This window comes from Cydia fagiglandana, chromosome 20, assembly GCF_963556715.1.
Source record: "Cydia fagiglandana chromosome 20, ilCydFagi1.1, whole genome shotgun sequence".
Taxonomy (NCBI): Eukaryota; Metazoa; Arthropoda; class Insecta; order Lepidoptera; family Tortricidae; genus Cydia; species Cydia fagiglandana.
Window position 1 is genome coordinate 8,953,115 of NC_085951.1, and position 13,439 is coordinate 8,966,553.

The window sequence follows — 13,439 nt, forward strand, 5'->3', positions numbered from 1 at the left end:
TTATTGGTCCGATCCTATATAAGCTATTAAGGTATTTAAAAGAATGTACACATATCACAATTTGGTATTTTATTGGGCACGAATAATTTTCAAGAGAATTACGCTCAATGTGCCAAAACTTACAGAAGTTTTACTACGATAATATTACTTAACGTAATAAAGAAGCGCATAGTGCAAGCAAGCAATAATGCGACATAAAATAGTAGAAATTAAATAAAAAGGAATTGAAAAATTCCATACTAAATTGTTGCCATGTTTAAGCATTTGACATCAAAAACGTGACAGTTACGTAGGAAGTGGCGCCCTCAATAATTTTCTACAATTTATTGTCTGACTATAATCGGTTAGTTTTGAAATATTTATTATTACTTCGCCCTGGTAAAGAATCTAAAACGAGATGAAATATTTAGCCATGAGGGATGAGGGTAGATGAAAACATAGCACGATTAAATGAAAAAGGTTAAAGCCAGAACGATGAAGATAAAGATCCAGGCTGTTTTCTATTTGATTGGTTAACTGATAAATGTTTCAAGTAGGTAGGTGTTTCAAATGAGAAAAAAAACATTGTTTACATTTATTTAAAGATACCGACTTCTAGTATTCCGTCAAATGTGGTCAAATATTTTTTTGTAAATGTGGTCGGACTGCAAAAACTGCCAGGCTAAGGTGAGGCCAACCAAGCCATACATCAAACGGTTTAATTTAGCTATTATAACCCGTTTTTTTCCATTCCACTTTTCGATGAGGTAAATTGTAGTTGTCACGTGGTACCACAAATTTGATCGGATCGGACACAGGAACCTGCCAACACAGGATTTGGCCGACCACATTTTTACTGTCCTCAAATGCAGCTATCCATGTTTCATAGAGTCATACCTTATAGCTATACGTTTCTGGGGAATCACCTATATAGGATCGGACCAATAATAGTCTGCAGCGGATTTGATAGCCCACGCAGTGCAAGTGTTATTTAAACGTCAACTTCTATGAAATTATAACGTATAAATGACACTTGCACTGCGTGGGGTATCAAATCCGCTGCAGACTGTTTTTGGTCCGACTCTGTACAAGTTTTATATAATTTTTCGATAAGGATTTTTTTGATGATTTTTTTATAAATGTGGTCGGACTGCAAAAACTGTCGGGTTTTGGTAAGGCCGACCAAGACATACGTCAACAGGTTTATTTTATTATTTATGTTTATTATTGTTTCATTCTATTTTCCGATGAGGTAAATTGTAGCTGTCACGTGGTACCATAAATCTGGTCGGACTGCAATAACTGCCAGGCTAAGGTGAGGCCGACCACTTTACTTTTACTGTCCTCAAAGGCAGCTATCGTACCATACAAGTTTCATACGATTTTTCGATAAGGATTTTTTGATGTTTTTTTTTATAAATGTGGTCGGATTGCAAAAACTGCCAGGTTAAGGTAAGGCCGACCAAGACATACGTCAACAGGTTTATTTTAGCTATTATAATCCGTTTGCTTCATTCTATTTTTCGTTGAGGTAAATTGTAGCTGTCACGTGGTACCACAAATTTGGTGGTCGGACTGCTAAAACTGCCAAGCTAAGGTAAGGTCGACCAAGCCATACGTCAACAGGTTTATTTTAGCTATTATAATCCGCTTGTTATATTTTTCGATGAGGTAAATTGTAGTTCTCACGTGGTACCACAAAATTGGTCGGACACAGGAACCTGCCAACACAGGATTTGGCCGACCACTTTTTTTTTACTGTCCTCAAAGGCAGCTATCGTACTATACAAGTTTCATACGATTTTTCGATAAGATTTTTTTGATGATGTTTTTTATAAATTTGGTCCGACTGCAAAACCTGCCAGGTTAAGGTGAGGCCGACCAAGACATACGTCAACAGGCTTATTTCAGCTATTATAATCCGTTTGTTTCATTCTATTTTTCGATGAGGTAAATTGTAGCTCTTACGTGGTACCACAAAATTGGTCGGACACAGGAACCTGCCAACACAGGATTTGGCCGACCACTTTTTTTTTACTGTCCTCAAAGGCAGCTATCGTACTATACAAGTTTCATACGATTTTTCGATAAGATTTTTTTGATGATTTTTTTTATAAATTTGGTCGGACTGCAAAAACTGCCAGGTTAAGGTGAGGCCGACCAAGACATACGTCAACAGGCTTATTTTAGCTATTATAATCCGGTTGTTTCATTCTATTTTTCGATGAGGTAAATTGTAGCTCTTACGTGGTACCACAAAATTGGTCGGACACAGGAACCTGCCAACACAGGATTTGGCCGACCACTTTTTTTTTACTGTACTCAATGGCAGCTATCATACTATACAAGTTTCATACGATTTTGCGATAAAAATTTTTAGATGATTTTTTTATAAATTTGGTCGGACTGCAAAAACTGCCAGGTTAAGGTAAGGCCGACCAAGACATACGTCAACAGGCTTATTTTAGCTATTATAATCCGTTTGTTTCATTCTATTTTTCGATGAGGTAAATTGTAGCTCTTACGTGGTACCACAAAATTGGTCGGACACAGGAACCTGCCAACACAGGATTTGGCCGACCACTTTTTTTTTACTGTACTCAAAGGCAGCTATCGTACTATACAAGTTTCATACGATTTTTCGATAAAAAATTTTTGATGATTTTTTTATAAATTTGGTCGGACTGCAAAAACTGCCAGGTTAAGGTGAGGCCGACCAAGACATACGTCAACAGGCTTATTTTAGCTATTATAATCCGTTTGTTTCATTCTATTTTTCGATGAGGTAAATTGTAGCTCTCACGTGACCCAATAAATCTGGTCGGACTGCAAAAACTGCCAGGCTAAGGTGAGGCCGACCACTTTTTTTTTACTGTCCTCAAGGTCAGGTATCCTACCATACAAGTTTCATTCTATTTTTCGATGAGGTTTTTTTTGATGAATTTTTGTCCAACGTTTTGGCCATTTGTACAAAATCTGCCAGGTTTAGCCCAGGCCGACCAAGTGCGTTGGAAGCTACTAAATGTCAGGTACCTCTACAGGGTAGGTATATTCTATTTTTTGATGAGGTTTGTTTCATGCAGCCGGCTCCCGGACTAGATATAATTTTAATGCCGCGCGACGCTGTGCGGCGTAAGCGCCATCGACAATAAGGTCCCTTTTCATAGATAATGCCCCATGTTAGTGCGAAAGAGATATATAGAAAGTAAATTACGTTTACGATAAGCGTTTATGTCAATGCCAAACTGATGGTAGCCGTACTGATCGAACGCGCGACGTGTACTCAATACGTAACCTGTTTAAAATAATTTTGATAAAGGTAAAAATTTTTTTTGTAATTTTTTCATTATTTTTCCACGTCTCGGTTCATTCAAGGTGGGTCTAGTACCAAAGCCGAAGACGATGCATGTTCGGTCTGCTCTGGATGTCGGACGGGTACCGCAAATAATATTTCAATTGTTTTAACTATAAAAAATACTAGGGTAAAGTCGAGAGAGATGGCCTAGAAATGTCTATTTTTGTTTTCTTGTCTTCTGTTTGTCTTTCTTCGTTGTCTAATTTTTTTAATCTTCACGATTTTCGCACATTATTTTAATTAAACCGCGTATATATCAATTCTGAGTACCTAAGACGTCGTGGTCGCAAAATAAAAAAAACTCCAATTTCCTATAGAAAAAAATATTAACGTACACGACATAAATTAAAATCAGTTACAAGAAAAGGAAAGATGGACCGCTTTTCAAATTTCTATTAGCTGTTTGTAAAAAAAAAACGTACATTTTAAAGTTCTTACAAATTCCGTTTTCCCGTCTGAATGTACATACTTATATTCAATACAATTTCATTAGAGTAGGTCCATCTCTCCCGTTTTTGCCTCAGGTATTATAGCGTGCACAGTTGTAGTTTTTTTGACACTGTTTATGAGACTGACTTTTTGTTAACTGAATAAATTACATTTGTAAAAAACTTAATTTGTAATCATGAATATCACTAACTATGGTACCATACGTTACCTATTTTTTTGCACGATTTAGTAGTTTTGTTAAATTATGTGTATTAGATGTAATTAGTAGCACTGTTTTATGAAGATGCGAGGTGAAGTGATTTTTCTATCGTATTTGATTACATATAAATGATATAACTGGCTTCCTAGATTAGATGACGTATAAGGTTTTTAAAGATTTTGTTAATAAATATTCTCTTAGACCATTTAATAACCGGAGTTGCCTTCAAGAGCTTAAAACCTTGCACAACTGTGCAAACTTTTGTATGGACTGACGTTTATCTGACATTGCTATTTGTACGTTCCGTACTAATCATATACAAATAGCCATACATTATATACAACACGAATATTTAAATAAAAAAATTCGCTGGACATATTTTGTTAATATTAATAGTTAACGTTAACTTTCGTTAATCGTATTCATTAGATTGCGAAGAAGTAATAGACGTACGTGATTTGTTTCTCTTCTTCTCTCATTTTAAAGTTTTCTACCATATTTTGCATCCATAATTATACACATGTTGCCTGGCAACGTCAGCAGACGATTTATACCTATTATCGCAAGTGAATCATGCCATTATACAATTTACGCCCTATTGTGTCATTATCCTAACACTAGAGACACACGAGCGTTAATGCATCACTTCACACTTTGACACTGTAACATCTTCAAGGCATCTTCGACCTTATTCGTCATTCTATATGAGGCACATTTGTCTAGTTTACCCTATCGTAGCTACTGTTTCGAAGATGACGTCAAAAACAAATGTGTTTGCACAGTTGTAGCAATATTTAGTTAAATGTTCCAACAATCGTTAAATGGTTTCAACGTGTCAGGCTTCTGATTCAGTTTTCGAGCAATTTTTGCGGAATCTGAATCGTGCGATTGTTACGATTTTATCGTCGTCTTATCGTTCGGATTGGACCATTAACACAATCATAAAAATGACGTCTAATCGTTAAAATATAGCTGCTACTGCTACAGTTTCGAGTTTATCATACTATAAATACCGGACTATTGTGTATTTATCACGAACACGTGTCTTATCGAGTCGCTAGCGCGCGACACATCGTCTTGAATCTTTTGTGTCTAATCTCGATAGCACAGTAACAAAAAAAATGTAGCGCTGGAGATACATAATCACTAAAATCAGCATCTTTATTACACTACTGGACTATTGTGTATTCATCACGAACACGTGTCATATCAACTTAAACTCGCTAGCGCGCGAAACATCGTCTTATCTCGATCGCACAGAAACAAAAAAAATGTAACGCTGGAGATACATAATCACTATAATCAGGATAAAACATACAAATCATCTAATTCTAATCCTTTCGCAACTTAAGATTAAAATCTAATTACTAAAAACCAGACCGCTAAGCAGACATGCATATTAAAATATTGTACCTAATCAATCCATGCCACCTTAACATTTATGACGAATTTTACGTCCCTTGTGTTCAAAAACTTTTCTAACTGTAAAATAGACACACTATTTATTGTATCCTGTAAATATCCTGTAAATGTAAATATCCTGTGCGGTTGAAATTGAAACTAATTAATTGGAATCTCGTAAAAGTCTTAGCGAAAAGCAAGAAACACAATAAATGGGTCGAGAGCGCCACACAGCCTGCGGAGATGGGTCAACATCGCCGTTGTGTAACCGTGCACTTATTGACTGGCTTGGATGTGATATGGCTTAATACAAATCAATTTTCAATGGGTATAACAGAGCAGATTTAACTATGTATCCTATACAATACTGATACTATTTACAATTTGCTTAAGATTTGCGTTTTGAGTCCGATCTATGCATTAGGGGCGAATATTTGAGTAATAGGAAACTATGTAGGGATCTTTTTTTGCTCTAATCCTTGTAGCGGAAGCAGTTATAAAGTTGACCCAAAAATTTTTTATTAAGCTATGAGCTTCATCACATATGTTCCTTGAGTAATTCTAAGCATTTCAAGCCTGGGAGCCAATAAGAAATGTGTGTCTACTCGGATTTGTAATGGATTCAAACTTTCAACCCCTTTTTAACCCTGTTAGGGGATGAATTTTACAAAACGCTGAAATTACTTTTCCTGTCTTTTAATAATATCCCCAAATACAAAGATTCAAGTCCCGCGTTCGAAAATTTTTTTGATATCCATACAAACTTTCAACTCCTTTTTCACCACCTTAGGGGATGAATTTTCAAAAACGCTGAAATTAGTTTTCTTGTATTTTAATAATATATCGTTTTACGAAGTTTCAAATTCCTAGCTTAAAATAAAACTTGAACCCCATACAAACTTTCATCCCCTTTTTAACCCCCTTAGGGGTTGAATTTCTCAAAATCGCTTCTTATCTCTTGTACACTTTATAAATGTAATCTAGTGTGCAAATTTCAACTTTCTATCTTTTGTAGTTTCGGCTCCGCGTAGCAAAAATCTCCAACCAAATTTTTCACCTTTTTACGTTTTTCTTGTAAAATTACTATGAAATTGAAAAAACAAATATCAGCAATGAATTCTACGTCTTTGGTTTATACGAAAATGATACCAAACTTGCCCTAGTACCCACCAGGATCAGAGTAGATTTTTTTTAAAGATGACGGATGGCGGCCGTCTTTGTACCCCACCCTCCCCCCCACTTCACGCTAGAAATGCTTAGAATTACTCAAATATCAGATGTGATGAAGCTCATAGCTTAATAAAATTTTTTTGGGTCATGTATGGCAGCGTTACATAACTGACTCCAGTATTGGTGCCATTAGATGCTTTATAAAAGCGACATTTGCCTCGAAGACTGATTGTTCTTACATAAAACTCCCGAATAGAACAATTCGTAGTCTACTTCCTCATTTGAAATTGACCAGTAATAATATTTCTTTTTGACGTTTAGCACATTTTATGTATATCCCACGTATTTCTTCGCTTAATCACGAATAAGTTATTGACCGAAGATATTTCGTACGTAACTTAGCTTCAGCGCCAGATCTTATAAATCGATCCACTAACATTATTCACATCATATTCACAACGCGTTTTGAGTTCCTTGTGATCTCACATCCCCAGGCGACCTGTGGGCCTCCCTGTCACACTTACGTCCGAATTTACAAGTGCGACAGAGAGCAACACGTCGAACGTGGTTCGCGGTAGGCGCTCTGAGTGGCTGTCTCAATTCCCCTACGTCCTTCAGTTATATTACCCTAACTTTGCTGTCGGAACAGCGCGGCCATCGAAACTTGTTTGTTACGAAGGTCTTAGATCTATCTAGAGTTCTAGACACAGTGTCAGCCAAGTTCACAAGGCCAAAAACCTATTTGACCTACACACATGTTCTTTTATGTCTAAATAAGATCTAAGTATTGATTACTAAATACCATTAATAAGAGACCATTCTAATAAGAGACCACTCACCTTCTCGAGAAAATTACTTCCAATTAAGAAATCAGTCCACTTTCGTCCTACTAGGATCACACATGTGGGTACTTTCGTGACAGCATCACACATGATGTTACAAGATTTGCCATGTCATGAACTGTTAAAAACACTGTGGAATTGCATCCTTATAGGCATGACAAATTAATACCAGCAAAGTCTACCTTATTACGTCAGGATGTTTAAAGTTGGCTTCTAATGTAAAATTAAAAGCCGTACGACTTGGAAACATGACGTGTTTCTTGACGTTGACAGCTGTCAGCGCTATTTTTAACGTTAATAGCTCCGTAAACACAAAAGTATATTTAACGTTCGGTCCACGCTACAGTAGTTACGATCACGTTCAGTATTTTATGTATACCGCAATGGTGGTAAACAACCATACGGTCCTGATGAGCGGATGTTGATGACCAAGGGCAGGCGTGGCTCACTCCGCGATTTCGTCGCTTTGCTACAGGTAGCTAAAAGTACATCCGTTCGACCACAATGTTGGGGTTTGCCATAAGCCGCGCGTGGCGCTGTCGCTACCTAGCGGCCATATCTGTGCTGATCGTGACAGATGCGTTTTGTTAGAGAGTGAGTCTTCTGTACCTAGTACTATTATTTATTCTGTGCCATTGGGATTACGTGCCGAAAAATGCAAAGACGTCAAATTGATAAATGTGCATAGCACCTCTTGCTTACACTATTATAAGTACCCACTTTGCTTGCATTTGTATAAGTCGGCATAAAAATATGAACGGTTTTTAATTATTTAAGACGTTTTTTCAATCGGTCCCTTCAAAATCTTGGGACAGCTACTGTATACCAGAGATGGGCAAAATGTAATCGACTAACGATTAACGATTAAGACTACAAGAATTAATTGCGACTGACGATTGAAAACGACGACTGATCAATCGTAGTTGTATAGAGTGCAACTAATTTAGTTGCAACTAAATTAGTTGCCGATTGATTACGGACAACTAATTTTTGTAATCGACTAATTAGTTAGACTATTTTTTCCGCGACTAATGTTAGAAGCAAATTAAATGGAAAACCTCGGTATGGCTATGTTGACAGCCTGCAGATTAGGACATCTTAACGCATGTATAAAAATGAAATAGCACATGTGTTACTTGCGATATTTTGACCATTTTTATGGAGTGTAAAATTTCTCTTATCTAAGGGTAAATAAAAATTGGGTACTTTGTGCATTGACAAACAAATTAGACGGCATAGATAATAAACAACATACAGATGTCTCATGCAATAAATAGAACGTGTTTTTTTTGCATCAAAATGCAATAAACAACTTCCAGGTAAGTAGGATTATCCCATTGTTTTGTCGCCGCGTGTAACTAAAAAGAGTTTTATTATTGACAGCGACAGCAGAATATTGATAATTTCTTTGTCTAAGATTTACTCAGTACCGTATAACGGGGTGAGTAGGTTTTGCGGGGAGAGTTGGTTTGAGAGGGGGGTGAGAAGGGATTTTAAGGCTACTGCTACAAAAATAATGTATTCCAATTTAAAATGGGGCTATAATACGCATAATAAAAAAATCGATCTAACAATTTTTCAAAATCACCTTTGTATGAAAAACCCTCTCACCCCAAATACGAGGCACTACGAGGTGAGGTGGGTTTTCCTCTTTATCGTCAAAGTTATGAAATGGAACTACCCAAAATAAAATACAAACTAAAATACAAACGTCCGAATCACATTATATACACCATTCAGTTTTCACATGTAAAAGTAAAATTTTATCGAGGTTTGAAAGTCAAATTTCACCCAACTCACCCCATTTTACGGTATCGTGTACAACTTAATTATTAATAATGCACCAATCTTCATTATTGTTTGCGACTTGTAAACATTGCAGTTTTTCGCTATTTATCTTTATCTGTATCCATAATATAACGATATATACTACACATATATCGTTATATTATTGCCCATAATATTACATTGTCATTCAAGCATTTTAAATTAAACGTGTATACATAATTTTAGCTCAATCGGTTGAAGGTATCTGCTTCGAAAAAAGCTGCAAGATTCTACCCAAACCAACACAGGTACAACATATAAGTACCTCCAATGTACATACATAGGTACCAACTTTTAGTTACATATTTCAAGTTAAATAAAAAATGCAAAAACCAGCGATGACATAGTTTTAATATAGATTTAACCGTGAAATTTAGTCGATTGAAACTAGAACTAATTTAGTTGTTAGTTGTATATTCTTACAACTAATTTAATCGCAACTAAATTAATCGCGATTAAATTATGACGATTGATATTTTTAATCGATTGATTAGTTAACTAAAAAAATAATCGATTAATGCCCATCTCTGCTGTATACCTACTGTCACTGTCACCAATGTCACCATTGGAAGTCTTAGGCACAAAACAGAGAGCGCAAAAATATCTTGAGTCAAATATTTGGTCAGATATTTTACGCGCTTCGCTGTGCCGGATATTCTGAGTGGGTACTTTGATGCAAATGAACTGAACAAATGTATTCGGTTCTCCATCTTGCTAATTATTGGTCTAACAATGAATTAGGAGGTTTCTGGCTATGATAATCAATACGCATAAACATAGATGGTATTATGGAAACGACCTAGACAAGCTAGCAACTATGTATATGCATCGCGGATGTATACATCACTAGTCTATGAAATATTCATATTTCTGGATACGAATATTTCGAATATTTTGGTATATGGATGGATATCGTATGTGTGTGGGGGTCTAAAGTCGTAGGTTTAATTTAAACCTCGGTCGTATCGTATAGAGCAGAAAAAAATGGTTTTGGAAAAATCCAAAAAGAACGACTTAAAATTTCGGCAGGATCTTTATTATACACAAACGAGAGGTAAAATACTCGGTTTTTTAAAGAAATGTTACTGTTTTTTCAACTTTTAAACGGCATTGATTTTTAATTGAAATAAAATCAAATGTTTTATTTGTGAAATTTTACTTAATAATATTTTTATTTATCAAGATCAATGGACTATATTCTAAAACTGGTGTCTACATTCTTCTAAAACTATTAGTAGACAGTCATCATGGCTTAAAATTCTCGTAACCAGGTCAATAAAATGCAAAAAAAGTACATATAAACTCTCACGAAAAGAAAACAGAGCAGAGAGCCACTAAACATTCATAGAAGATATATATGCTTTAGCGTATACGACCAATGGATTTGAAAGCCTTGAACGTTGTTAGATGTTACCTAGAAATACGAGTTTTATATGAACATTGAACTTAGCAGAGAAGGTGTTATAACCTGCTCGATTGACGTTACGAGACGCCAGTTACGTCATAAGACGTTAAACTTGTTCTCCCTTTCAATCGAATGACGTATACTTTTCGTTGATAAGAGAATTCGCACTATTTTCATGGTGAAAAATTTACAAATACCTAGTTTGCTAGATACATGTGATTTACTAGCAGAGGGTAGCTGAGGTTTTAGGACTAAAACTATTTTATATACCTAGGTATTACATTTTTATTTAGGTTCAGTCGCCATCAGATATATCGAGGCGGCCAAGGTGTTCACAAATATCTGACCAAAACCTATTATTATCATGACATTAAAGTGCATGATCAGATATATAATAATAGCACTTTGGTCGCTCCGATATATCTGATAGCGACTGTACTTCACATAAAATCAGATTCATGCAACCAAGCCTTCAATCAGTCCGTAGATGACCATAGTAACTTCTTACCAACTGCCTCAGTTAAACGGTATACTTAACGGAGCGGGGCTAATAGGTCCGCAGATAAAAATAACCCCTGACATAAGCCCGAATTGTTTGTAACTTTACTCCCAGTGATAAAACAGCGTGTAATAATAATAATCCCAGTAATGAGCAGTTTTACTGCTTAAATGAGCTTTTTTATTTCTTAATTAACTAATTAGGAATGACAAAAAAGTAGCATCACAATTGTGGGGGTGGAATATCCATTATATGTTTTTAGCGGCGGGGGTCTTCGCTTCGCATTGTAAAATGTATTAACCTTTTGAACGCCAAGAACACCTAAAGGTGTCCTTAGGACGTTACTAGTCTTGCCCACCGCGCCAAGGACCACTATAGGTCTTACGGCAAACGCTGTGCGCCCGGGATCTTGGCGTTTGAGTGATGTTTGTTGCACATTTGCTGCAAGGATTGGCTACGTCAGTCACCTGAGAGCGCACCAGCGACGCTCTCAGCTGTAGCATAGCAGTCGCTGTAGCCGAAAACGGCTAGGAGGAGATGATGGTGTTTATGACATAAAGCGTTCAAAGGGTTAATACATTACACGTATAACTTACACTTGTATATTATGTGCTTATGTGTAAGCTTGACCTTATGAATACATTGACTGATTTTAATCTCGGGAGCCAGAATTCAAATTATATACCAACTTTTCAATGTTAACTTTGATGTATGAGAGAATGTTGTGTCACCTCTGTCACTCACCTAGCACCTAAATGTATGTACTTAGATTAAAACTTTAAAGTAGGTAGTATTATAGAAATCGTATTTTAAGTTCTACAATGAGTATCTAAAAAGAGCTACTTAAGTTTAAAGAAAAATAGCAATTTACGGCCCCCTAATCCACTAGAAATACGCTAAAATCTACCAATCTAACTTGTGAAGTAAGTATACTTAAGCTTAGATTAGTTCTAGTGTAAAGGCATTAACCCTGAATGAAAAAAAAACTCCTTTTACCGGCATACCTTACGTAAAACCAAAAACGAATGTCGAAAGAATATCGCTTTCAAATAATTGTCAGAAATCAACTTCCAACTCTATACAACAAGACATTAAGTCCATTTTCGTTGAACAGGCGGCAAGTTCTCATCCGGGCAGTACACGTATAAGATCTACCACTTGGCATCGAAGGTGCCGGCTTTCATCAGGCTGCTGGCGCCCAAGGGGTCCCTCGAGGTGCATGAGGAGGCGTGGAACGCTTACCCTTACTGCCGGACTGTTCTTACGGTAAGTGTGAGAGAGATATACAGATTAAGTATATCTGAAATCTGAATTTAGTAACCCCTTTGGTGCGCAGCCGGGTTTAATGACCGTTTTCCACGAGTTGAAAGTTAAAGAAAGTAAATTCGGTCCAGGGCTATAACCGCGAAAATCGAAGTTCGCAAATTGCGGGGATCTTTCTCTTTTACTCCAATGACGGCGTAATTAGAGTGACAGAGAAAAATCCCCGCAATTTGCGAATTTCGGTTTTCGCGGTAGCCCCTCAGGTATGCAACGCGTACCCTTAATTGTACTGTTCTTATGGTGAGTGTGAGAGAGATAGGTTAATTACAATTACATAGATTAGGGAAAACGTTTTTTACTGTGACGCTCTTAGAAGTTTGTTTGCGACGCGCGCCGCTTCTCTTCAGTAGCTTATAGTACCTACTACGCTGTCGAACTGTCATAGAAAGGATCGCTTCGCGAGGCCCATGCAGTGGCGTAGCGTAAACAAATCTAACCGTGGGCGAAGTCGCATCTACGAGGCCCTTTCTTTCAACGTACCCGAAGGGCCTCGCGCGTGCCCCCCTTGGGGCGCACGGCCGTGGGCGACGGCCCACTTCGCCCACGCCTATTAGCTAGCCACTGCGCCCCTGATATGATGATATGATGACGCGACCCACTGGGGGCGTCGTGACGCAATGTTAGGAAAGCCCTGTGCAGTCATGCAGTGACTTTCAACAACTGGAGAGTTTGTGGAAGGCAATTTGCGCAGCTTAATATGTGTCATGCGCACTTAAAAACTAGCATATGAATACACTCAGCGTCACGGAAATCGCACACCTTCGAGCACAAGCGATTCTTTCAAAGGCTGACAAATTGACAATCTTAACAAAAATAAAACACGCAAACAAAAGAGACGCCAGATTAAAGGGTATTAAATTATGTGAAATTGAATAAGGCAAAATCATTTTACTAAGAGCTAACTAGAATCACTCGCACCGTATATGAAGGCGTGCGATTTTCGTGACGCCGAGTGCAGGTACTGCAATTGGATTTGGACTTTTTTGAAA

At 37.1% G+C, this 13,439-nt stretch overlaps 1 protein-coding gene across 1 annotated transcript in view; it reads left to right on the forward strand.

Annotated features, from left to right (window-relative positions):
• LOC134674594 (phosphatidylinositol transfer protein alpha isoform) overlaps positions 1–13,439 on the forward strand; it is a 33,260-nt gene that overhangs the window by 9,187 nt on the left and 10,634 nt on the right. The window contains exon 4 of the mRNA XM_063532707.1: positions 12,242–12,393. Coding sequence (XP_063388777.1) covers positions 12,242–12,393 — 152 coding nt within the window. The remainder of the gene's footprint in view (positions 1–12,241; positions 12,394–13,439) is intronic.